General features: G+C 45.8%; 1 protein-coding gene across 1 annotated transcript in view; it reads right to left on the bottom strand.

Annotated features, from left to right (window-relative positions):
* The window catches only part of LOC147660746 (protein-glutamine gamma-glutamyltransferase E-like), a 238,891-nt gene that overhangs the window by 14,494 nt on the left and 197,085 nt on the right, over nt 1-27,312 (bottom strand). Inside the window, exon 12 of the mRNA XM_086951486.1 lies at nt 3,885-4,018. Within this exon, the coding sequence (XP_086807612.1) occupies nt 3,885-4,018 (134 nt within the window). The remainder of the gene's footprint in view (nt 1-3,884; nt 4,019-27,312) is intronic.

Below are 27,312 nucleotides of genomic sequence, written 5' to 3'. Positions count from 1 at the left end.
TTTTGTGAACTTCCGTCTCGCACTCTGACAAACTTTTGCAAAATGACAAGATTTCCCACACATCCTGCATTGAGCACTCCTAGCCGCACATGACCAATTTCCATTAATATGCTGAGGATAACCACATTTGGAACAAAAAATATTTTGCTTAGGTGCAAAGTTCGGTTGCAAACAATTGGTCACACCAGAACATGAAGAAGACGAGGAAGACCCCATTCTGGACCCTCTTTCTTTTTCATTTTTGTTAAAAACAACGTTGACTCAATCGCCAGTCTTGCTCGCTAGTTCCTTGGCCAATTTGATTGAAGTCTCAATGCTCATGGCAATCCTGATAGTTTCAGTCAAAGTGGGATTGTCTAAAGAAAGCAATTTCTGCTTGATAGATTTGTCAGAACAGTGGCAAATAAACTGATCACGTATTAGCTACTCAGCAAAATGTTCAAACTGGCGCTCCGCGGCCGACTTGCGCAGTTCAGAGATGTAACCGTCAACATCCTCACTCTGTGTTTGCTCTCTCTTGAAAAATGTGTGCCTAGATACCACAAGACTAGGAGCAACATCAAACCTGGTGGCAAGTTTTTTTTACTGTTTCTTCATACACATCTAACTCAACATCACCGTCACGTTAAACATCAGGAAGATAGTTAAAAATAGATCTTCCCTCTAAACCCAGAGAATGTAACAGTAAATATTTTTTTCTTACTGCTCTGAATCTAGACACATCAATTGCTCCTAGGTACGTTTCAAATCCATAATACCACTGCCTCCATTTAATGGGCGGGTCACCAGGTGTTTCCAAAAACGCTGGTGGTGGATTTGCAGATTGCATTGCCAAAGAAAAAAAAAAAAATAAATAAAACTTGTAGAACCAACTTGCAGCACTAACACAGACCAAAATGCCTGAACGGTAAATGTTCGACTGGAGCATATGCTAGGAATTAACTGACCTCAAACTCTGCAGCCTTGAGCCTCTGTCTCCAACTATGCCAACTTGTATGCTGAATAAGCTTTTGTTTAATAGCACCCTTACAAGTTACCACCCAACAGAAGAACTAAAAATGTAATCCACAACAGATGGTATGATGGTGCCATTCACTGCATGAAAAACGGACTCTGTCCGACACATCCAAGATGACCACTGCTTCTTCCCTCCGGGGAGAATAGTACATCTAACATGGCTGCCGCTTGTTCCCTGTAATGAAAACTTGTGCACCTAAGATGGCCGGTGGTAATCCGGGTGAATGCGCTCTAGCTTTCGCACGTTGCTAGCGCATGTCCAACTCACTCCCTCTGGGCTTGAGATCCGCCTATTTCAGATCATTTACCAAGCCACAGCCAAGCTGGAAGATCAGGACCCAGCTCGTCAAATAAATCTTCCCTTTGTGAGGAGACTTACTGTCTTCTGCCACTGCTCAGCGGGGTCTCTGTTGCCAACGTCAGGTCAGCTACACAGCACTAATGAACTGGTGGGTGCTGCAACTCTACACGCACTGAGAAGGTTTGCCTTCGGAGGTACAGCCACTCGCCGTCACCTGAAGTAAGTGGTAGACAATGCCGTGGGGGAACAAAACCTTTATTGGTATATACAAAGTACCCCCAACCGCCTCAGGCTCTCTCTCCAGTACAACTGCCGTTCTCTAGATCACTGGACACAGGAGTTCCATGAGATAATGGTCAGCCTTGGAGTGGGCACGTCACAGTCGGGTGCGCGAGACACTTCGGCCTTATTTATGAGGCCTTGCGACAGTTTTGCGCTTCCGTTGCGTCACTTTTTGTGACGTACTGGCAGCGCAAAACATACCTCCTGTTGCGCCCTATTTGCAAAGTGACGCATTTAAGGCTTCACTTTGTAAACCCCTGCGCTACATTATATCTGCGTCAGGTATAATGTATGCAGGGTCGGCGTTCTCATGTAAGTAAGCCTTGTAGAACTGACACGGTGAAATCTACCAGATTACACTGCGCCACTTCTAGGGTACAAATGCGTCAATATCTTACACCTGCCTCACAGCAGGCGTAAGACTGACGCAGGCCCTTTCACATGGGGTTTGCTCCATGTGAAAGGACACATTGCTGGAGTTGCGTCATTTTTGTGGCACACTCCAGCAATGCGTCACTTTTGTGCTTACAGATACGTCAGAAATACTGACGTATCTGTAACTCCTTGCAACATGATACGTCATACAGTAAATATGACGCATCCTTCATGTCGCAAGAAGGGCGCACTGAGAAGTGACGCATCGCTGCTTTCATGCAGCGATACGTCACTTCTCATAAATGAAGCCCTTCAATACTACAAGTGGTCAATTGGAAACAGTTATATTTGTATATCATTCAAAGGATATGTATTTATGGAGCTATTTAACTGTTTCATATCGACTCAACTGTTGAAATAATTCAGTTGCATTGTGAGAAATGAATAGAGGAGAGTAGATCAAGCCAGCGATGAGACTGACTGTATTTTTTCTTATTACATATTATAATTATACCACAGAGTAGTGCTCTGTTGTCCTAGCAGTGAGGCATATGATACTTATGATGCATAGAATTATATACACACAAGTGATGAGGATCCCAGAAAATGCTCTAGTTCCATTCAATATCCAAATTGATGCCTGGAGGGGACTGCTAGTCTCATACTGCTCTGCTACAGTCTGCCAGAGAGGAGGGTAACGCTGATTGCAGAACTAAATAGCACTCAAGGACTTCCCTGGGCATGAGACGTGGGGAGCGTGCCTGATCGAAGACCGGCCTGCCTTTGCCCATCTCTTTCTTTGGTGAGTCTTAAACTTTGCCAGAAATTCTTTAAGCCCCATTATGCCCTCCTTTTTACCTGCATAGGCTAGGCCAGTGAATACTGTTGGCACTAGGTGGGCTAAGATGGGGACGTGGAAAATGCCAGATGGGGACAAGTCAATGGCAACCTCATCCTCGCATGCTGGCATCATACTTGATTCATTTCTGGCCAGAGTGGTAGGAGTTAATAAAAAAGTAATTGGCTTGGTGAAGAGACATGTATCTTTGTAACAATGTGTTCCTTCTCCTTGATCACTGTATGTCTCTAACTTTGTAGCCGCCAGTGACCCATCCAAAGTGTTTGCACTATCTACTGACCAGTCTGAAAGTACGGTCAAAGGCAGTGTTGATTATTGCCAAGTTCCACAAGAGCTCCCTAAGGCCTTTAATCCATCACTGAAAGCAGGCCCATCTGCCAAAAGGAAACACCATATAAGGACTAAAAAAGTAAAACCTAAAGCAAAAGTGGTTGAAGGAACTGTGGATCACGGTGCCTCATCTGGGCTCCCAAGCTATGCTTGTTCTGCTAATCCTGGGATGCAATATCGGGCCAACTGTTTTAGAAACTTAAAGATCTAATTCAAGCCAGTATTCCCCCCTTAGCAAAACAAATCGTGAGCCTAGAATCAGCTGTCTGAAAACTCTCCAGTACAACCTCCAGATGTAAAACTGTGGCAGAGTCATCGACTAATCACAGCGCAGCTGCCCCAGTCCTCATAATTCGAGGGAGCCTTAAAGACAATCAGCTTGTATGTACGTGATGGAAGCTCCGGGTCTATTCTGTCAACTGCCAAAAATGTTATTAAACAAAGCAGTGAGAATATGGGGCCATATTATCAAGAAAGGGAGATACATTATCACAGCTTTTATCAGCAGGAAACTGCCGCTAAAGAGGCCATAATGGGCTTGATAATATGCCCTTGTGAATTCCCATTAGAAGCCCAGGTTAACACCAGAACCTGGCCTCCCACTACTCCAAATGTGGTAGGTGAATCTTAAATTTGTCAGAGCAGAAGCACCACCAATCTGTAGAGGATATCCTTCCATGCCAAAATGTAATCTCCAATGATTGTGTTTCTTCCACTCACTTTATCATAAGTTGCTCTTTCAAGAGGCCACTTCCCTCCAACAGCAATAAACAGTTCTTCAGCGCCTCAGAAAGAGGGTTCTGGAAGATGACCTCCGCCTTGAATGTCTGTTTAATTACAATTTTTTCTGGTACCTGAAGGGTGAGAGAAATAGAAAAGGTAAAATTACACGTAGGAGTGGTAAGCACCACATTATCAGATGCAAGAGTAATACAACAGTATATTTCAAATGGAACACTTCGTGCTTACTTGCGCCATTCACTTCTACATTTCTTGTTATACTTTCTCAACAAAGTTTTATTGCAAGATGGAGCCCAGTCCCCAAGTGTGCTGCTTTTCTGCAAAATGCCCCTTTTAAATTTTGACATGAGTGATCCATCTACATTTACCTCTAACCCTTCATATCCCTCATGTATTATCATTTACATTTGGATATATATCAGTTTTCCAACTCTGTCTCTTACTCATTGGTGGATGTATGATGTTACAACACAAACTATTACAACTCATATCTTTGCCACATGGTTTATACAACGCAATCTCCATTACAACGGATGCCATTACAACGCAGGTTATATTGACTGTGTTGCACAGGCATTGCTTTGCAATGCCTGCGCTATAATGGATGTTTCACCTCACTGTTATATTAATATTCCTACTAATGCATATTATATTTCATATTGTTGATTGAAGTAGTTGTTGAGACCAAGCAAACACTGTGCTATTGTATGACGTAAACAGTAGAAGGTAAAAGTAGAACAGTCAGTGCAAAAAAGCATAAATGATCATGAGCTGACAGGCCACATACAATTATACTGGTTATAACTGGAATCAACTAACCATCGAAGGATGAAAGGATTTATATAAACTCAGTTGAACATGAATAGGAGACGCCTTTGCAAGAGCCAAGGACTAACACAAGCAAATTTTGAGATCCAAGTTTAGGAAAACATAACAGGGACATTTGAAGGATAGGATTATGATATGCTAAAATTTGTTATAGAGTGCATGTACACCGATTGGTTTCTTGGCGCTGTTCTAGGAAATGCCGGAGCCCTTATTGATTTAGTTGTATGCCTGAATGAATAACCATGTCTTGAGAAGCTATCACAGGCTAAGCCTACAGCTTAGAGAAACGAGGGATTGTTACGCAAAACAAGTTATCACATTTTGAAAAAGGACATACCATAATTTAATGTGAACCATCAGCTCGCATATATAGTAAAACGGTTCTCTGATGGTCGTGATGACTCTAGAAATCTCATTCTGCACAAAACTCTGTCCAGTGCAATATAGTAATGGTAAAGTAGTGACAGTTTTTTGAACCCGTGACTCCTGGGAGAGACTGGATTTCGTTAGACATTCCACAAGGCAAAAATCCGGCAGTCTACCTGTTGTTTTCGATAAGTCTCAGGGTTAGTATTAATGGAAAGGATCACGTCCATCTCAAAGACAAGTGAGTGGCTTTTGGCCTAGATAAAATAAATTATCATGTGATAGGTGTGAGCCGCTCAAGCATCTGTCATTCAAAAGGGTCACAAAGAAAACAGGGGCCTATTATCAACAATTAGAGAAAATTATCACTAACTAAGCTTAGCGTCATTTTTTCTATTGCCGTGCTTTGCCTGATTTTATCGCAGAGATAACGTGCTATTAGCAATGTTTATCTCAAATGCGATAAAATATCAGGCGTTAGCGGCGAAATGCGAGAATATCGCTGAGAATCCAGCGATATTCACGCATTATCGCTAACAGGGACTTAGCCACAATATCCAACTCCCGTTGGATATAATGGCTAAGAACTGGTCTGAGCAGGCGTTAGATTTTGGAGATATTCGCGCTTAGTGTGAATATTTCCATCGCTACGCCTGCCTTGCTAATAGGCGATAGCGATGTTAGCGACTGTTTTCAGTCACTTTGCATGTCATTAGCGATAAATATCGCTGACATGCAAAGCAGACCCCTAACCGCTCACTATTACCTAAAAGCTGTTGCTAACATTTGTTAGCAACAGCTTGCTAATAGGGCGATATAATTATCGCCGCTTAGCGGTCGAAAACGGCCGCTAAAGTGGTGATAGTCCAATATTGCCAGGCTTGGTAATATGCCCCACAATGAATTATGCAGGTGCCTGAGCCCCAGCAAAATTCTCACACACTGTGCAAAGACTCGGAAAATAACTCACCGCTGCACACATCTTAACCTATAAGAGTACCCTAGAGGAGGCAAAATTAACCGGTAAAACACACAACAAGTTTCTAGAGCAATCTTCACCATAGGAAAGATTGTGGGGAAACAGGACTATTTATCTTACATGATATACGAATGTCTTTTCTGCATGGTCACCACAGATAATTCACCTTTTTATGGGCTCTGGGTTTGTTGGTATTAAGACTCTGTGCGCTGTTACACTGCTATTCAGTACCACAGAGCATATGCTCTGTCCCTAAAACGGTACTGTAAAATTGTTTTCAGCCGAATGGTTTATTAAACTTTCAAGTAAGGCCATTGTAAATTGTCGAAGAAATTTCACCTGAGGTCCTAAGTCTCTATGCACAGTTCTGTGTCTGAGCAGAATCCGTGTAGCATGGCGCCGCCAACGAGTGTGGTCTTATTGTGAGACACTTGAGTAGTGCTTATATCAGGATACGACTGCCTCACTATCATTTCTGGTTGACGGTAGTGACGGATAAAAAAAACTACCTATATTTAAATAGGTTGATTCAAGCTTGATTCTTCTGAAAGGTTTCCTTTTTGAATTACTACCCAGTTGTGCGTTAAAGTATTTTATTGTATTTCTCTATTACTGTTTCAGTATGGCTGCGGATGATATCCCAGCACACAGTCGTGTAGTTGTGCGTAATCATTTGCAGGAATACCTCGTTTCTCTAGAGGGACAGGCGGTGTTTTTTGTAGTCTCTGCTGACGTGGCGTACCCGTTTGAGTTGTATTACTCATGGGTCACATTTCCCGCAGTGAATGCTAATTCTGTTTTTTTTCACACTTACACCCCCGCTGATGCTCCTGCAGTGTACGCTCCATATCGGACAGTAGAAATTCTGATTTCTGTTTGGCAGCATGCTGTTTGGTTTAATGGTGCCCTCCCACACTTTTTTACAGCGGTCAGACAAGGACTGTTGTCCATTCCAGGTGCTACTTGGCCTGTGTTGGATTCTTTTACCACGCATCCTCAGGCAGGTACTATGACAGCCCAGCAACTGCGACCCCTATATGCCTCTTCGGTAGCAGTTATTAGGGGTCTGGTTCACTACATTACTCGCAACCTCCCAGGTGGGGCCCCGGGTGGTGCAGCTCATCCAGTTGGCGGTGGTGGACTCAAACTTAGTCCCGTCACGGTTAATGCGGTCATAAGCAAGCGTCCGCAGGATAAGGAAGAAATGCCTTTTTGCCTTGCCGAGAAATTGAACCAACTGGAAGCAGTATTCCCAAATACTAGTCCTGTTGAGAAACACAGGATTCTCATCGTGAGTTTGTAGAAAGACTAAGTGCCTGACTTAACTGAGGTTACAACTTGGGGGGTGATTTTTGCGGCGGTCTATACTAGGTACTTTGGCACCCCGTCAATGACTGTTTTGCCCACTGTGATCAAGCGTGCTCAGGATGAGCACGGACCAGAGGCAGCAGTGGAGTTGGCAATGTGGCTCGTGGGAGCATTTGATATGGTACGCGATCTAGTCCTGAAAAATATCAAGGGGGATGCAGTAAGTTTCCAAGTCTCTAATGCCCTGCGAGAGGTCCCTGACGCCGACAAAGCCCGTCAGTTGCCAAAAATTATTAGGGAGGTTTATAAGACCCTAGTCCGTAATAGTTTAGGCCTTTCACGAAAAAAGAAAAGCAACAGCAAACTCATAAGGGTCGTCTGATAAGGATGACCGCCCAAGGGTTCAGAAACAAAATTGGAGTAAGAACAAAAAACAGGGAAAGCAGCAGCAGCAAAAACAGGGTTCCCGTCCTGATTCACCTACACCTGCCCCTGTTGAGTGTAAATATGATTTGCGTGACCACAGTACTATTAAGTCGCCTGATAGATTTCAGGTTCCTGAACAACGTTCTCCTTGCTCTTTGCAGGAACCGTCTGTAACAGCCACCGTTGGAGAAGGCGTTGGCAGAGGTCAAGGTGCCCAACAGAGCCATGAGCAGCCTTGTAAGGCTCCCGGAAAAGGCAAGCAGGACGAGTCACGGCGTCAAAGACCCCAGTTTCAAAAGACGAAAGTTGCTGCTGTAACAGCAAGATATGCCACAGATAGTGAGAACGCAGCTTCGGAATCTGACATGGGCTCTGACCCTGCTGGACAGCGCAGCGGAGATTACCATCATTTGAGAGGCGCTACGTCCACTACTGAAGGTGACAGCGACTGACACCTTCGTTGTAGTGGAAACAGCTGACACTAAAGTGGCTCCACTTGAAAGACTTTATGAAATTGTCCTTGTAATTGAAGGTGACATAGAACGTACCATAAAATGGTTTTTTTGGGAAAATCTAACGACTACTTATGATATTTTATTGGCGGAGGTCGACAGGCCCCCACCTTTTGTCTTGGCCGCTCCACAAGGGGAGGAGGTGATCCTCCTTGCTTTCGCACACACTGTGCCCAAGGAGAAAGCACTGTAATTTGTAGAAGATTGGGCTAAGGCACTTGTGCTGGCGTTGTACCGTACTTACTGTGGATAGGACAAATTTTCCCCTCGACATGAAATCTCTTTGAGGTCCATGCCACAGCCACAAACCCAATACCCCATAAGGCGTGAGGCGAAAGCCTCTCTAGCCGGAATCCTTGAACAATTGGAATATCAAGGTGTAATCAAAATGTCTGTGTCTCCAATGAATAACCCACTTTATACTGTGCCCAAGCCAGATGGCTCATACCGTTTGGTATTGGATTACTGCCACTCAAACTTGCATTGCCGTACATATGCGGTGCAGAATACTCACAGTTCTGCTTTGTGGAGAGTCTTGTGCGTAAAAGGTTCAAAACCACGCTTGACATTTCCAATGGCTTTTTTGCCCATAACCTGTCCCACCTTTGTAGTCAATGGACAAGTTTTACCTGTGGTGGCAAACAACGCCAGTTCCTTCGATTGGCCATAGGCTACAAGAACAGTCCAGGTGTTTTTGCCGCCCGAATAGGCTCTCTACTTGAGAGGCTTGACGCAGATGCATGTTCGTATGTGGATAACATTTATCTCACAGATGACGAATTATGGCCGCATCTATGCGGTGTTGAATGCATCATTTGCCGTTTTGCGGACTTATCTGTAAATTCAACTTTACGAAATCACATATTGCAGAGTACACAGTGTTGCTCATGGGCTATGAGCTCAACAATGAAGGTAGAGGCTTGGCTCCTCAGTTTTTGGAGAAATGCACACTTGTGCGCGCTCCCACAACGCTGAAAAACCGACAATTCTTACTGGGCTTTTTGAATTTCAGACGTACATACATTCCGGAATATGCCCAGCGTATAAAGTCGCTCTACGCATTGATACAACCTACTTTTTCCAAATCGTGCTGGCTGCCAGATCCTGTGCCAGAATATTCAGCCATCTTGCAATCTTTGCAGGCTGACCTACTAGAATCTAAGTTCTTGTTGACTCGTGATAACCACACCAACCTGGTAATAAGAATCATAGCAGGGGCGGTGGGTTTCGCGTACCTCACTTTTAATGAGGGAGACACAGTTCCTATTGCTTACAAGTCACACTTGTACACTTTGGCCGGGTTGCTGTTTTCCACTGTGGAAAAAGTTTTGACAGCAGTGCAAATGGCGATTCTTAAGGAACATGCACTGTCGCCGAAAAAACAAATTGTGGTTGTTACTCCGTATCCTGCCTTGGAGGCAGTGACGAAGGCCAGTGTACCAAATTCCAAGACATTGCACTCTCGGTGGATACAATGGGCTACATCCTTGACATCCCCGGATGTAACGTTCATTTTTGATTCCTCTTTGCAGACTCAAGAGTTTTTGCAGTATGAGTTTTTTCATCCTGCTTGTTGGACTTGGCCCTTCTGGCAGGTTCACCCCTAAACTTTTTGCTTTTTTGAATGTGAATTGGTGGTAGTGATGTTTGGTTTCTGCGCACTTTCACTGTGTCCCAGTGGAAAGTGAGTGCACACTCTGAGTGCATGGAGTAAGGTTGGCCTGCCCTCCCATAGGAATGCATGGGGAATGTCTGTGTCCCTGGTAGTTCCTGATGTGTGAGGTGTGCAGGCTCGAGTTTGGTATGTGCGAACTCATGTGTTTAAATGCTGCGCAGTGATGTATGCGGCGTGTATGTGTCTAGTGTGGAAGTGCCACTTCTAGACATGGGTGTGCGTGTGCAGTGAGTGTGCTGGCACGTGATTGGCCGGAGCTGGCTGGTGAGCCTGGCTCCAGGAGTTTGGATGGGTCTGCCCGGTGGTGAGTGTGGAGATTAGCATGCTGTTGGCTGGGGAGGAGTGCACCTGGGACCTGAATAGGGCTGGGCTTTCCCCACACAATGCTGGCTCCGCCCCCTGTGGTGCGACTGATGACCCTAGCCCTGCCAGTGAATAGAGTGAGGGGCTGAGCACATCAAGGGTGCTCCCAGACCAGCTGCGACTGGTTCTCCCCCCACCCTGCACAAAGACAAAGGGTTTCACTGTATAAAAAGGAGCTGTGTCCCCTTACAATTTGTTCTCTTCCTGATCCAAGCTGAGAGGGGCTGCTGCTACTGCTGGGCGCCAGAAGGACCGCCACTGGGGATTGCCTCCCTGCCTAGGAGGATCCTGTGAGCTGGCTCTGGGCCCAGCTTTGCCCCCCCACCCCCTGAAGGACTTTGGGGGCACTAGCACCTGATGAGCGCTTAACTTGAACTTTGAGGGAGCCTCCAGCGCCTGGAAGCGCTGGATGTACCCCTAGCACTCAGAGTGCTTTATTTCCCCTTTCGCGGCTGCCCACGCCGCATATTGCTGTGTCTTTTTGCCCTTGTGTGACCCCTGATGGGTGCCCACCCCGCCAGGGACCTGGTGCTGATTTGTGCCTCTTCACGGGAGTCCACCCCGTGGGATTGGTCCCTGGGCCGCGAGGACTCCCGCATCATCATACCTGGGCCGCGCAGGGATTGAATCAGCCTCAAGGGCTTCCCCGCGCGCACCCAGGAAGCCAGGCCAAGTTGAGGACCTGGGCGAAGCCGGTAATCAGGCCGGAAAAGAGGAGACCAGCTGACTCCTTCCTCCGCTTCCCCCTGTCTGGGGAAGCCAAGCAGAGTCCTCACCCGGGAGAGCAATGAGAGCCGCCGCAAGATGAGGGAGCCCATCGGAGATGCCTCCCCCTACTGACGGTGAGTGCGGGCATCTCGTCAGGGCTCGCAGTGCAGAGCAGCCCCGAAATGACCGGGCCGCTCCCCCTCCTCGCCAGTCTATTTCAAGCCTTGAGGGCTCCGGGGGCCATTGTGTCACGAGTCCCCAGGGCGGGACTCCAACGAGGGGGGCATTGTTGTTACAGAGCCCCAAAGCTCAAGGTGGCATTTTTGTGATTTGGAGCCCCGAGGCTCCTGGGGGCAATTGCGAGTTCGAGTCCCCCGAGCGGGACTCTAACGACGACGCATTCCTTTACTTGGAGCCCAGAGAGGCTCTTGAGGGCATTTTGAATTTAGAGCCCAGAGATGCTCACAGCCCACATTGTGTTTAGAGCCAAGAGAGGCTCACAGCCCACATTGTGTTTAGAGCCCAGAGAGGCTCTTGAGAGCATTTTGTATTTAGAGCCCAGAGAGGCTCACAGCCCACATTGTGTTTAGAGCACAGAGAGGCTCAGGGGCATTGCATTGGTCAGAGCCTGCGAGGCTCCAACGTTGGCCCCATCATTATTTCCACAGCTGCCCAGCACTTAGTGGGCAGCTGCTCCATTTAGGACCCTGACTTTGGGACACCGGCAGTCCTAGCCCTAGAGAGGCCAGTCGGTCTAGGGACTGCCACAGGTGGTGGCTCATGTGAGTTTTGCGCAAATGTTTTTCTTCCCTACACCTCTGAATGTGTTGTGATGCATCATGTGTAATGTGCTTATACCCCTACATGTATTGTGAGGGAAACAACCGTTACAACGCAACTATTATAATGGACTACTTTTACAACACAACCACTACAACGCAGGATCCTTTACAACGAATGCCTTTACAACGCATGACATTACATTAGGTGGTTGTTCTTGCTAGTACAGGTGGTGCTATTGAGGTCCTAGTTCCCTGCGTGACATTTTCCTAAGGTGGTTAGGGTTGCGTAGGTGGTACCTACCTGTTACCAGTAGTTACTGGTTGTGTGCTAATGTGATTTTACATTCTCTGTTCTATATTCTAAGTGCTAGTTCTAAAAGTACATATTCCTGACAGTGGTCCAGGTGGCCCTGTCTTGTACATATCCCCTGTAAATTCTGCCCATGCCTGTTGGCACATTGTAAAGTGTGTGTTTTTATCTAATGTCTTTTGGTGTAATACAAAGGCTATTTTTACATAACCTTGAGTGGAGTTTCCTTTGTAGTGGGCCTTGGGTGTTGTTGATGGGTGCGAGCCCAAACACTTAACCTACATAGCCTCCCAGTTTAGCCTTGCTGCTCGCGTCACATTACCTAGAGGGTGAGCAAGGGTTATCTTGACGTGTAACTCCCTTGCCCTGACTTAAAGTTGTGGTCTCTGACTGGTTTTGGCGTGAGCCCTGGCCAGCCAGGGATCCCATTTCTAACACTGCTCCTCTAACTATGTGCCCACTAGAGGATTTTCGTTGTATCATTTACACTGATGGGAGTGCGCAAGCGGCTACGGGTTCTAGACATGGGTATTCCGCGGCCTGTGCAATTGTGGTTGGTACGATGGTGGATGGTGAATTCAAGTCTGATGTCGTGCATACACAGACATTAGGGGACTGTACCGCCCAGTTAGCAGAGCTACGTGTACTGATGCTTGCATTTGAGTACACGGACCCCAGTGTGACTACTCTTATAGTGAGTGATTCTTACTACTGTGTACAGTCTTTCAATGACAATCTACCCTTTTGGACTCCAAATGATTATCGTGACTCCAAAGGTCGCACAATAAAACATAAAATTATCTGGGTTCGAGTGGCGGAGCAAAAAGAATGACTCCCACTCGTTTTTGTAATTCATACTCTGGGTCATCAGCGCGTTGGAGTTCACGCTGTTGGCAACTGTCTCACGGACGAGGCTGCGAAGACAGCAGTAGCAACATTTGCAGTGGCAGCGGTTACACGTTCCAAAAGTAAGATTGATGATGACATCTTGGCAGCTGTTGCCGCAACTGAGAAGAGAGGTAATTATCCTAAGGGTTTCCCTTCGAAGTACTCTTATCACTTAAGTCCTGATAAAGTTCCTTATGTGAGAACTAAAGACGTTGGTGACAGACTGATTCCCAACGCTGACCGCAGGCAGGCTTTGATTACAGCAGCCCACGCCTGGATGGCTTTGGCGCAGGCCGGCGTGTCAGCTACTATATCTCTCCTCCAGCAACGGTATTGGTGGCGGGGTTTGTACAAACAGAAACGTGATTTTGTGCTTCAATGTGGCATTTGTCAGCAAATTAAACCTTCTTCTGCTGCACGCCTGCCCCAAACTCAGTTGTACATATCTAATAAGCCACCTGCGTGTGTTTATTTGGATCACTGCGGTCTTTTCTCTTCTGATACTGCGTATAAGTACATCTTAGTTGCAGTTGACTCTTGCATGTGCTTTGTCTGTGTGTGGCCTCAAAGGAGCGCTGATGCTAGAACTGTCGTAAGGGATTTGCATGTCTTTGTGGGAATTTTTGTGTGCAGCACCTTCCATTCGGACCAGGGTCCAGCGTTCGCCTCTAAGGCGTACAAGGATGCCATGGCCTCATTGGGGGTCCAAGTCAAATTTTCGTCTCCATACAGGCCTGAGGGTAATAGAGTTGTGGAGCGAATGAACCGAGATTTAAAGCAATCCTTGACAGCGAACGTTTTAGGTGCTGGCAGAGAATGGTTTACCCACCTGAATAGCGTACAACGTGCATTTAATATTCTCCTTAGAAGGTCTCTGGGTGGGCAGACCCCATAGGAAATGCTCTTTGCCATCAAGATGTTTGTTCTGGACCTAGATGGTCTAGACATGGCGGTGGGAGCTGCATCCTTTGACGTAGACGAACATTCTAATGTTTTACAGAACCTACAAGAGACCTGAGACAGTCTTGCAAAGGAACACTTGCCCTCCACGTCTGAAGCTGCGTTGCAGATTCCGGTAGTCGGCTGGCTACCCCAGGTTGGAGAACTGGTCTGAGAGAAGATCGAAAACAAGAAAGAATTTTGTCCCTTCATACGAGCTCCAGTTGCTGTGCTTGGAGTGCAGGGTACAAGAACAGTCATTTTACCTCCTCTTCCTGGACGAAAGGGGAACAGGTACATTTCAATTGACCATGTCAAACCACACTGGGTGGCCTATACACTATAGTATGAAGCCTACGGTTTCGTGTCCAGCAATGGTACGACACTCTGTTTTGGCACCGGATCCCTCCATCGGGCCTGACGTTGCCATTGAAATTAGTCCACTCACGAATCCTTTCTTGAATCAACCTGCTGGTGATGCTCTTAATGACACTGAAGGAGACTGTGGGTTACCCCTGAGCTCTCCCAAGTATGCTCAGGCTTTTCTTGAAGTTAGAGATGCTGTCAGCACTTGTAGAATTCCATGGATGAAAGTGGCCAAGGCAATTTATACAGCAATAGGCTTAAATTCTCTGTGGGAGAATCCTGCAGCTAATTATTTCCAGCCCAGAAAGACCTTTAAGGAGCTTTACTGGAACATGGTCTCTATGAAAGTTTTAGGATCTGTGTCAGCCCATCACTTACAAGAGAGTTCCTGGAACTAAAACATGATATTGTCTATGAAGGGTTCTGGGACTTTATCACACTTTCTTGTGAAAGGAAACGGTACCATCAATTTAGGGTGGGAACGCTTCAAGTCAACTCATTTACCGGCAAATGGCACGCTAATAACAGCACAACCTGTCATTTTGTCCATCTCAGCCGGAAACTATAGCACACATTCTGTTTATCTGCCCAGTGTACAAATATCCCAGGCACACTTGGTTGAAGCCTATTTGCCTGCTGAAGGGCATTACCACTGGTACAGATGCGCTGAGGATACTTAAAACAGATTCTTCAAAACCTACTGTCATTGCTGTTGCCAAATTTCTACATTGGATGTGGGCAACTCATGCAAATAGGTTAAGCCGGAACTAGCAGTGTTTATTATATACACACATTTATATAGTCATACGAATTCTGTGATGCTTATTGCATTTTGGGCCGGGATTTTTTAAGTTTTTATAGTTCTTATCCTGTTTTTAGATAAATTATTGTGTAATTGGATGGATTAACTTGATGATGTACTCTTCTGCTGTGTGGTCCTGTTATTCTTATTGAGAATGTAATGTTCAATTTTCTTAAACCTTTTTATATGCTACTGTATTGCCTTTTATGATATGCGCATCGAAATAAAGACTATTTGAAAGTGACACTGAATATACTTACCCAACTTATTTGTCTATGCCTGATTTGGAGACCCGTGTGGCTAATCAATCCCGTTTTTCATTTGACACTGGCTCATCCACATCAAAGACCCCTTCAAAAGTTTTGATTTGTGCTACCTGGTTTAAAAATAATTTTTTGGTCCCACCTTGGATTTAAATTTGGCTGGTGCTGATTGCAATTTATTTGTTCATGTCCATAGGATTTGTGGTATCTTTTTTTCGTTTTATCAATTGACACTATGTTGAAGAAAGAACATCAATTCGAGTGATTGATGGAACTTTGGCTCCCCACTCCTCTCCGCACATCATAAAGAGGGACCAGACTTTTGTTAATATAACTGCTTGGCCCGTTTTAGATGGGATTGTATGAGATGCTGTAAAGTTCCAGATTCATGGTCCCACAGAGGTTATTATTGTTCCCAATGTACTCCATATTTCTATGGGGGATGTGGTTAAACAAAATATTCGCTCTGATGATTGGGATGTTAAAGCTGTGGAAGCTTTATTTACTGATTTGAAATATTATGCTGCCTTCGATGCTGAAGATTTATATCTAGAGTCTGCGAATTATGGTGATTTGCACTTTCACTGTGTCCCAGTGGAAAGTGAGTGCACACTCTGAGTGCATGGAGTAAGGTTGGCCTGCCCTCCCATAGGAATGCATGGGGAATGTCTGTGTCCCTGGTAGTTCCTGATGTGTGAGGTGTGCAGGCTCGAGTTTGGTATGTGCGAACTCATGTGTTTAAATGCTGCGCAGTGATGTATGCGGCGTGTATGTGTCTAGTGTGGAAGTGCCACTTCTAGACATGGGTGTGCGTGTGCAGTGAGTGTGCTGGCACGTGATTGGCCGGAGCTGGCTGGTGAGCCTGGCTCCAGGAGTTTGGATGGGTCTGCCCGGTGGTGAGTGTGGAGATTAGCATGCTGTTGGCTGGGGAGGAGTGCACCTGGGACCTGAATAGGGCTGGGCTTTCCCCACACAATGCTGGCTCCGCCCCCTGTGGTGCGACTGATGACCCTAGCCCTGCCAGTGAATAGAGTGAGGGGCTGAGCACATCAAGGGTGCTCCCAGACCAGCTGCGACTGGTTCTCCCCCCACCCTGCACAAAGACAAAGGGTTTCACTGTATAAAAAGGAGCTGTGTCCCCTTACAATTTGTTCTCTTCCTGATCCAAGCTGAGAGGGGCTGCTGCTGCTGCTGGGTGCCAGAAGGACCGCCACTGGGGATTGCCTCCCTGCCTAGGAGGATCCTGTGAGCTGGCTCTGGGCCCAGCTTTGCCCCCCCACCCCCTGAAGGACTTTGGGGGCACTAGCACCTGATGAGCGCTTAACTTGAACTTTGAGGGAGCCTCCAGCGCCTGGAAGCGCTGGATGTACCCCTAGCACTCAGAGTGCTTTATTTCCCCTTTCGCGGCTGCCCACGCCGCATATTGCTGTGTCTTTTTGCCCTTGTGCGACCCCTGATGGGTGCCCACCCCGCCAGGGACCTGGTGCTGATTTGTGCCTCTTCACGGGAGTCCACCCCGTGGGATTGGTCCCTGGGCCGCGAGGACTCCCGCATCATCATACCTGGGCCGCGCAGGGATTGAATCAGCCTCAAGGGCTTCCCCGCGCGCACCCAGGAAGCCAGGCCAAGTTGAGGACCTGGGCGAAGCCGGTAATCAGGCCGGAAAAGAGGAGACCAGCTGACTCCTTCCTCCGCTTCCCCCTGTCTGGGGAAGCCAAGCAGAGTCCTCACCCGGGAGAGCAATGAGAGCCGCCGCAAGATGAGGGAGCCCATCGGAGATGCCTCCCCCTACTGACGGTGAGTGCGGGCATCTCGTCAGGGCTCGCAGTGCAGAGCAGCCCCGAAATGACCGGGCCGCTCCCCCTCCTCGCCAGTCTATTTCAAGCCTTGAGGGCTCCGGGGGCCATTGTGTCACGAGTCCCCAGGGCGGGACTCCAACGAGGGGGGCATTGTTGTTACAGAGCCCCAAAGCTCAAGGTGGCATTTTTGTGATTTGGAGCCCCGAGGCTCCTGGGGGCAATTGCGAGTTCGAGTCCCCCGAGCGGGACTCTAACGACGACGCATTCCTTTACTTGGAGCCCAGAGAGGCTCTTGAGGGCATTTTGAATTTAGAGCCCAGAGATGCTCACAGCCCACATTGTGTTTAGAGCCAAGAGAGGCTCACAGCCCACATTGTGTTTAGAGCCCAGAGAGGCTCTTGAGAGCATTTTGTATTTAGAGCCCAGAGAGGCTCACAGCCCACATTGTGTTTAGAGCACAGAGAGGCTCAGGGGCATTGCATTGGTCAGAGCCTGCGAGGCTCCAACGTTGGCCCCATCATTATTTCCACAGCTGCCCAGCACTTAGTGGGCAGCTGCTCCATTTAGGACCCTGACTTTGGGACACCGGCAGTCCTAGCCCTAGAGAGGCCAGTCGGTCTAGGGACTGCCACAGGTGGTGGCTCATGTGAGTTTTGCGCAAATGTTTTTCTTCCCTACACCTCTGAATGTGTTGTGATGCATCATGTGTAATGTGCTTATACCCCTACATGTATTGTGAGGGAAACAACCGTTACAACGCAACTATTATAATGGACTACTTTTACAACACAACCACTACAACGCAGGATCCTTTACAACGAATGCCTTTACAACGCATGACATTACATTAGGTGGTTGTTCTTGCTAGTACAGGTGGTGCTATTGAGGTCCTAGTTCCCTGCGTGACATTTTCCTAAGGTGGTTAGGGTTGCGTAGGTGGTACCTACCTGTTACCAGTAGTTACTGGTTGTGTGCTAATGTGATTTTACATTCTCTGTTCTATATTCTAAGTGCTAGTTCTAAAAGTACATATTCCTGACAGTGGTCCAGGTGGCCCTGTCTTGTACATATCCCCTGTAAATTCTGCCCATGCCTGTTGGCACATTGTAAAGTGTGTGTTTTTATCTAATGTCTTTTGGTGTAATACAAAGGCTATTTTTACATAACCTTGAGTGGAGTTTCCTTTGTAGTGGGCCTTGGGTGTTGTTGATGGGTGCGAGCCCAAACACTTAACCTACATAGCCTCCCAGTTTAGCCTTGCTGCTCGCGTCACATTACCTAGAGGGTGAGCAAGGGTTATCTTGACGTGTAACTCCCTTGCCCTGACTTAAAGTTGTGGTCTCTGACTGGTTTTGGCGTGAGCCCTGGCCAGCCAGGGATCCCATTTCTAACACTGCTCCTCTAACTATGTGCCCACTAGAGGATTTTCGTTGTATCATTTACACTGATGGGAGTGCGCAAGCGGCTACGGGTTCTAGACATGGGTATTCCGCGGCCTGTGCAATTGTGGTTGGTACGATGGTGGATGGTGAATTCAAGTCTGATGTCGTGCATACACAGACATTAGGGGACTGTACCGCCCAGTTAGCAGAGCTACGTGTACTGATGCTTGCATTTGAGTACACGGACCCCAGTGTGACTACTCTTATAGTGAGTGATTCTTACTACTGTGTACAGTCTTTCAATGACAATCTACCCTTTTGGACTCCAAATGATTATCGTGACTCCAAAGGTCGCACAATAAAACATAAAATTATCTGGGTTCGAGTGGCGGAGCAAAAAGAATGACTCCCACTCGTTTTTGTAATTCATACTCTGGGTCATCAGCGCGTTGGAGTTCACGCTGTTGGCAACTGTCTCACGGACGAGGCTGCGAAGACAGCAGTAGCAACATTTGCAGTGGCAGCGGTTACACGTTCCAAAAGTAAGATTGATGATGACATCTTGGCAGCTGTTGCCGCAACTGAGAAGAGAGGTAATTATCCTAAGGGTTTCCCTTCGAAGTACTCTTATCACTTAAGTCCTGATAAAGTTCCTTATGTGAGAACTAAAGACGTTGGTGACAGACTGATTCCCAACGCTGACCGCAGGCAGGCTTTGATTACAGCAGCCCACGCCTGGATGGCTTTGGCGCAGGCCGGCGTGTCAGCTACTATATCTCTCCTCCAGCAACGGTATTGGTGGCGGGGTTTGTACAAACAGAAACGTGATTTTGTGCTTCAATGTGGCATTTGTCAGCAAATTAAACCTTCTTCTGCTGCACGCCTGCCCCAAACTCAGTTGTACATATCTAATAAGCCACCTGCGTGTGTTTATTTGGATCACTGCGGTCTTTTCTCTTCTGATACTGCGTATAAGTACATCTTAGTTGCAGTTGACTCTTGCATGTGCTTTGTCTGTGTGTGGCCTCAAAGGAGCGCTGATGCTAGAACTGTCGTAAGGGATTTGCATGTCTTTGTGGGAATTTTTGTGTGCAGCACCTTCCATTCGGACCAGGGTCCAGCGTTCGCCTCTAAGGCGTACAAGGATGCCATGGCCTCATTGGGGGTCCAAGTCAAATTTTCGTCTCCATACAGGCCTGAGGGTAATAGAGTTGTGGAGCGAATGAACCGAGATTTAAAGCAATCCTTGACAGCGAACGTTTTAGGTGCTGGCAGAGAATGGTTTACCCACCTGAATAGCGTACAACGTGCATTTAATATTCTCCTTAGAAGGTCTCTGGGTGGGCAGACCCCATAGGAAATGCTCTTTGCCATCAAGATGTTTGTTCTGGACCTAGATGGTCTAGACATGGCGGTGGGAGCTGCATCCTTTGACGTAGACGAACATTCTAATGTTTTACAGAACCTACAAGAGACCTGAGACAGTCTTGCAAAGGAACACTTGCCCTCCACGTCTGAAGCTGCGTTGCAGATTCCGGTAGTCGGCTGGCTACCCCAGGTTGGAGAACTGGTCTGAGAGAAGATCGAAAACAAGAAAGAATTTTGTCCCTTCATACGAGCTCCAGTTGCTGTGCTTGGAGTGCAGGGTACAAGAACAGTCATTTTACCTCCTCTTCCTGGACGAAAGGGGAACAGGTACATTTCAATTGACCATGTCAAACCACACTGGGTGGCCTATACACTATAGTATGAAGCCTACGGTTTCGTGTCCAGCAATGGTACGACGCTCTGTTTTGGCACCGGATCCCTCCATCGGGCCTGACGTTGCCATTGAAATTAGTCCACTCACGAATCCTTTCTTGAATCAACCTGCTGGTGATGCTCTTAATGACACTGAAGGAGACTGTGGGTTACCCCTGAGCTCTCCCAAGTATGCTCAGGCTTTTCTTGAAGTTAGAGATGCTGTCAGCACTTGTAGAATTCCATGGATGAAAGTGGCCAAGGCAATTTATACAGCAATAGGCTTAAATTCTCTGTGGGAGAATCCTGCAGCTAATTATTTCCAGCCCAGAAAGACCTTTAAGGAGCTTTACTGGAACATGGTCTCTATGAAAGTTTTAGGATCTGTGTCAGCCCATCACTTACAAGAGAGTTCCTGGAACTAAAACATGATATTGTCTATGAAGGGTTCTGGGACTTTATCACACTTTCTTGTGAAAGGAAACGGTACCATCAATTTAGGGTGGGAACGCTTCAAGTCAACTCATTTACCGGCAAATGGCACGCTAATAACAGCACAACCTGTCATTTTGTCCATCTCAGCCGGAAACTATAGCACACATTCTGTTTATCTGCCCAGTGTACAAATATCCCAGGCACACTTGGTTGAAGCCTATTTGCCTGCTGAAGGGCATGTCCACTGGTACAGATGCGCTGAGGATACTTAAAACAGATTCTTCAAAACCTACTGTCATTGCTGTTGCCAAATTTCTACATTGGATGTGGGCAACTCATGCAAATAGGTTAAGCCGGAACTAGCAGTGTTTATTATATACACACATTTATATAGTCATACGAATTCTGTGATGCTTATTGCATTTTGGGCCGGGATTTTTTAAGTTTTTATAGTTCTTATCCTGTTTTTAGATAAATTATTGTGTAATTGGATGGATTAACTTGATGATGTACTCTTCTGCTGTGTGGTCCTGTTATTCTTATTGAGAATGTAATGTTCAATTTTCTTAAACCTTTTTATATGCTACTGTATTGCCTTTTATGATATGCGCATCGAAATAAAGACTATTTGAAAGTGACACTGAATATACTTACCCAACTTATTTGTCTATGCCTGATTTGGAGACCCGTGTGGCTAATCAATCCCGTTTTTCATTTGACACTGGCTCATCCACATCAAAGACCCCTTCAAAAGTTTTGATTTGTGCTACCTGGTTTAAAAATAATTTTTTGGTCCCACCTTGGATTTAAATTTGGCTGGTGCTGATTGCAATTTATTTGTTCATGTCCATAGGATTTGTGGTATCTTTTTTTCGTTTTATCAATTGACACTATGTTGAAGAAAGAACATCAATTCGAGTGATTGATGGAACTTTGGCTCCCCACTCCTCTCCGCACATCATAAAGAGGGACCAGACTTTTGTTAATATAACTGCTTGGCCCGTTTTAGATGGGATTGTATGAGATGCTGTAAAGTTCCAGATTCATGGTCCCACAGAGGTTATTATTGTTCCCAATGTACTCCATATTTCTATGGGGGATGTGGTTAAACAAAATATTCGCTCTGATGATTGGGATGTTAAAGCTGTGGAAGCTTTATTTACTGATTTGAAATATTATGCTGCCTTCGATGCTGAAGATTTATATTTAGAGTCTGCGAATTATGGTGATTTGTACTGTTACCAATATTTTGGCACTCACTTTCTGCATAAGACTAGCTCATTTAGGTGTATGGTTAATTTCACACAGTGAGAACATTGTCCTGTGCCAGTGGAAGGCAGCTTGAAAACATTTTTTTAAAAGTTTTCCTATTTTACTGATTTTGATCAATCCAACCCTAATGCATTTTATTTTAAATTGACTGGAGAGTCATTTTTCCAGGTTAGACTTTCCCACACCAAATTACTTTATTCGAAGTTATTTATTGACCAGTTGATTGTTGGGGGCTATGAACTGTGGAGAGATAATATTGATCTTAAATCTGTTTGGGGTTCTAAAAGTTGGCAAGTGCAAGGCAGTGAGGCTTTGCATCGTGCATGTCTCATCCCAAACCATATGTTGTTTCTGAATGATACTATTTCACAAACCACATGTTTTGGATTGGCTACTTCTTAAAAATTAAATGCTCCTTCATTTCCTAATTTGGGTGAATTTCCCCTTTGGAATAATCATACCAATACTTCCCTAAATGAAATACAGGCACTGTTTAGCAATTCCTCTTTTAATGTTTCTAGCATTAATCCTGAAGTCTGGTTGCTATAGCAAAAAAGTGCAGATTCCTGCCAGCAAAGTTTTCTGGGTCTGACCCCTGGCTATACAGAGGTTAAAGTTGATCCTCATTCTCAAACTCACCACTCAGTCGCCACCTATTCTGTAGGCAAATTGTGCCAGAGTTGGCTCAGACGTTCATCCTTAGCATCTGTTAAGTCACATTTGTCCAAACTCACTGACACTGTCGATTTAAATGATTTTGTGAAAGGCCCTGCGGGTGGCAGATCGAAAAGATGGATATATGCTGCTTACAATGAGGTTTGGAAACTGTGTCAAATTGAAGATGCTTCTAGGTTTAGAGCTATTGATCAGGCCAATTTAGAAAAAGTGCTTGCCGTTGTAGATAATAGCATTAACACCCTTTCTTTCCAAATTTACACTCTAGACAATATTGTGTCATCTGTGGTTGATAATGACCAAGAAGATGTTGCAGTGTTACATCATGGGCAGAATAAATTGCGTTCTGTTATACAGTTTGCCTGGACTTTGCAAACGTTAAAGAATGGTCGCTTTCCATGGGATTACATGAACACAAGCTTGTTATTTCTGCCTTTCAATTCGACTGTTAAACAGCAATTTATGTCAATGAAAGATGCCACGTTTTCCCTGTTGCATATTGAAAAGTTAGAACCTTTGCCTTTTTCTGTAGCAGAAGCCAATCTGGCTGTTTGGCTTATCCACGGGTTGATACCTTACCCTTCTCACTTTTCAAATTCGAGGCTTGCATGAAACACTATGCTATAGGCAGATTTAAGCCCCTGAGTGGAGCATATCTTCATGATGTTTGGAATCTCCCATTCACATACAGATGTTTGAGGGATCGTAAAGAAGTTTTTTTGAATGGCAAAGATTGCATCACTACACCAGATCATTTATTAACATGCAGAAACCTTCAATTGCACAGCTCATGTAATGTAATTGCACCAAATTTAGTGTGTGTTTTAAAAGGCACTCCAGTTCCAGCCATTGCACAGACATTCACATTGCTAGCTATTGGTAGTAATTTATTATTAAATAATGAAGAGTGTTGTGGGATGCAAGCTGGTTTTGCTTATATCATTACTGTTTCCCAGCGTGTAATCTGCTGCAAGAATGTGTTGTTCCCTCCTCCACATGGCAGACTTGATGTTTCCATCTGGCCATCGATTCCGACCTTGAAAGCAGAGTTCAACAAGATGAGCAGAATAAGGGCTCTTTTGTTCCAGAAGGAAGTTTCCCTTACATCTGCGTGTGAGACATTCGTCCTTCACGTTGCAAACACTCGTACTGAGCCTTATTAAACACAGACTTGCCCTTGCACTTCGGGGCTTTGATCCACACAATCTTAAATGCCTCGTCGACTACTGGCCTGGCACATTTTTTTAAAGTAGTATGCTCTGGCCTTGTAACCTCATTTCAGACTATATCTTTGGTGTGATCCCTGCATTTTTTCATTCGATTTTTTCGAGTGTCTTTGGAGGTTTCCCCTTGCTCCTGGCTTTGGGCGTCGGCATTTTGCTATTATTTTGTTTAATGGATGCACAGTTTGTGCCCCACGATGTACAGTCCCAGCTGCTCCACCTGTGTGACCGGATGCTAGAATGCTATGGAGCGCTGCCTTTGGCAACTCTAAGTGTGGCGTATGGTTTATCCTTCCGGTTCTCTTTCTTCACTTGTGTGCAGCCTGTTTTCCATTTGTTTCTCTGCAACACGGTGTCTCCTGATCTGGATTTTAATCTACTAATGAGTACCTTAGTTGCTCATGAAATAGACTGTTCTAGTACCGGGATTATGGCCTGCGCTGCGGCACATGGGGTTCTGGGCAATTGAAACATTTGGACTGCGGCCAATGACATTCTGGATCGCAGTTATCTTAAAATAAGCCTGAGTTTTCCTCTGATGAGGTTAGAGGCTTTGGCAATCGAGGAACATGTATGTTCTTTCCCTTTGCTTAATTGGATGGCTGAAATGTTCATGGATGAAAACAATGACTTCTTGTTGGAAGCAGTTGCAACATTTGGTGCTTACACGTTGCTGGACTGAAGTATGGATTATTTTTTTTTGCTTCATAGACACGTGCTGATCTCGTGAATATTTTTCATTTTTCGTTTTGGTTTTTCCTTGCATTTTGAGGTCTTTTGATACGCCATGGCCACGTGTGTTTGTATTCGCTGATTTTTTTTTTTTTTACATTTCCATTCCTAAATTTAAAGTTTGGCTATATTTCTGAACTTAGTTCTGTCTCTTTCGAACTTGAAATCTGCGTTCTATGATGTTTGCCCTAAGTGCTGTGTGTTCCCCGAACATGGGGCGGTGTGGTGGGGTTTATGGGCCTCTTTCTGCGTGCATGTTAAGTTAGCATGGCTTATTAGGAGTTTAAATGCCATTTTCCCTTTTGCTGCTTTTTTGCACACGACGCTGCTGAGCTGTTTTTGCAGAGTTAGCTTTCACGAAGGTCTATACATGAGGAAAGGTTTGTTTTTTGCCATCTCTAGACATACATCGTGCCCCCAGTCTGTACAGTGAGTGCTGAGCCGCCAAGGTTATCATAACATGCCAGCCTGTTTATCAGCGTGTCCGTATAACACATTCTAGACACAACAATTTGGCAGCTGCAAGGCGATTAGGATTCTGGCGCCTTTATCATAGCCCACTTGCCAGAATTGAAAAAACCTGGAAGATTCCAGGCATGCAGAGAGACTAACCCATCCTGATGTAATTTACACTTACTGAGCGGACAGGTAAATGGGGTCCCTCTAAGAAAGCTCAAGAGACCTTCTATGGTTTTATAATACATAGTTTCTAGAAAGGGAGGGTGCTTCAAATATGCGCTTTTGTCACCTGTTTGCACCATCATTGTAATATGATTCCTCCTTTTGTAATTTATGGATTTGTAACCATGCTGACCGTATTTTTCTTAAACATCTGTATGCTTATGTTGATTAAAATACTGCGCTTGAGATCACGTTGTTAAAATAAACATTTTAACTTTACTGTGTCTCTATTTTACTTCTGTTGTGGACTGGTATGAAGGTATAACAAAAGAGTGTTCTTACTTCCCACCATTCCTGAGATGGTCCTAAGTCACATGTTCAAGGTTGTTTAATCATTGGTTTCTTTGCTATAGGACAAAGAGCTAATGTGACACTGATTGCTAGTCTGGTAGGGGATTTTGGGTACTAAGGTGAGTTTTGCTACACCCTAATTCACTGAGGTCCTAAGTTTCTATGCACAGTTCTGTGTCTGAGCAGAATTCCTGTAACAGTGTGGGACACCACCCCGTCTCACAGTATTTTACACTAGGCAGCCTGCAGAACAGAGGAAGGCCTCTAGAGGCCGGGGGCAGTCTGTACCCAAGGGCCCCTACTCCAAATAAGGTGGAGGTCGTGGTACCTTGGCTCTCAGTGTACCCAGACAGGTAGGCGGTTCTGTAATTGGAATAGGGATACTTTGAAAGTTTTCAGGTGGGATGTCAGGGTTCTAAGGGGTGTCGGTGAGCAGACAATTTGAAGTCAGCTGGGAACTCCCTCAGGTGGTACCACCAAAACTAGACAAGGAGGTGGCTGAGGGGAGAGTAGCAAGTCCATTCTTTGAGTGGCACCTGCAGGGCCTGATTATTTCTACAACGGGGGTGGTGCCCCAAAAAGGAGTTGGGGAACAAATTCATTACTGAGGAGGATACCAGGGTGCTGTATGCCTATGTAGATGATGCTATCCGCCTGGTGCAAAAGTGTGGGAGGGGGGCGGAAATGGAGAAGAGCAATGTCAAATCTACCTTTCAGTTACTGGCCATTCATCCAGCTTAATTATCTTTCGTAGGCAATCAATTTGGGGGTGCTGTCTATGTGGACACAGTGCTGGTGATAGGATGTACCATTTCCTGTGCCTTGTTTGAACTTTTAAGCATGTTTTTTGTGGTGGGTTTTCAGCAAGAGGGGTGGCCACTGTGAAGTGTCCAACTACCTAGATGATTTTTCGTTTGTTGGCACACAAGCCTCAGGCAACTGTGTCCAGGCATTGGCACAATTTGAGTCCTTAGCACAGGATTTTAAAGTGCCTTTGGTTCCCGAGAAGACGGAGGGTCCTAGTGTTGTGCTGACATTCCAGGGTATGGAGCTGGACTCAGTGAAGTGGGTGGCCAAAGGAGAAAGTGGTGGAGATACAGGGCATGCTGACACGTGATTGGGGAGAGGAAGATTACGCTGAGAGCAGTGCAGAAGCTGCTGGGCGTCCTGAACTGTGCGTGATGAGTGGTGAGAGCAGGGAGGACGGTTTGCAGGCATCCCGGCATGGCCTTGTCGGGTGCAGATCTCTTTGGCAGTACGGGCCGACTGACATTAAGTATGGGCGAATTTTGCCAATTCGCAAATAAATATGCGAATTCGCAGATTTTTTGGCAATTGCACTATACTCAACTTGAGTACTTTTTACTGGATAAGAGAAAGTGCTACCTCGTTGGGTAAATGTATCATGCTTTTCCTACACTACATCTGCGTAAAGGCCCAGAAGAGATGTCTCCAGTGACCCGTGTGTCTGTAACTTTGCCACCGCGCCCATAGGCGCCGAGGTCCCTCGAGTGGGCTGTCCATCACACTGGGGGAAAGGGCGGGAAGAGGTTGCAGAGCCTAGTGTGTGTGGGGCCGAGCTTCTGTGCGAGTTCACATGCCTCTTGTTTATAAAGGGTCAGAGACGGATCGGAGCAGCAGATGAGGAGAAAGCAGTAAGTG

This window comes from Lissotriton vulgaris, unplaced genomic scaffold, assembly GCF_964263255.1.
Source record: "Lissotriton vulgaris unplaced genomic scaffold, aLisVul1.2 SCAFFOLD_843, whole genome shotgun sequence".
In the NCBI taxonomy this organism is placed as follows: Eukaryota; Metazoa; Chordata; class Amphibia; order Caudata; family Salamandridae; genus Lissotriton; species Lissotriton vulgaris.
Note: the sequence above shows the minus strand (reverse complement) of the source record. Positions and strands in the feature narration are given on the sequence as shown.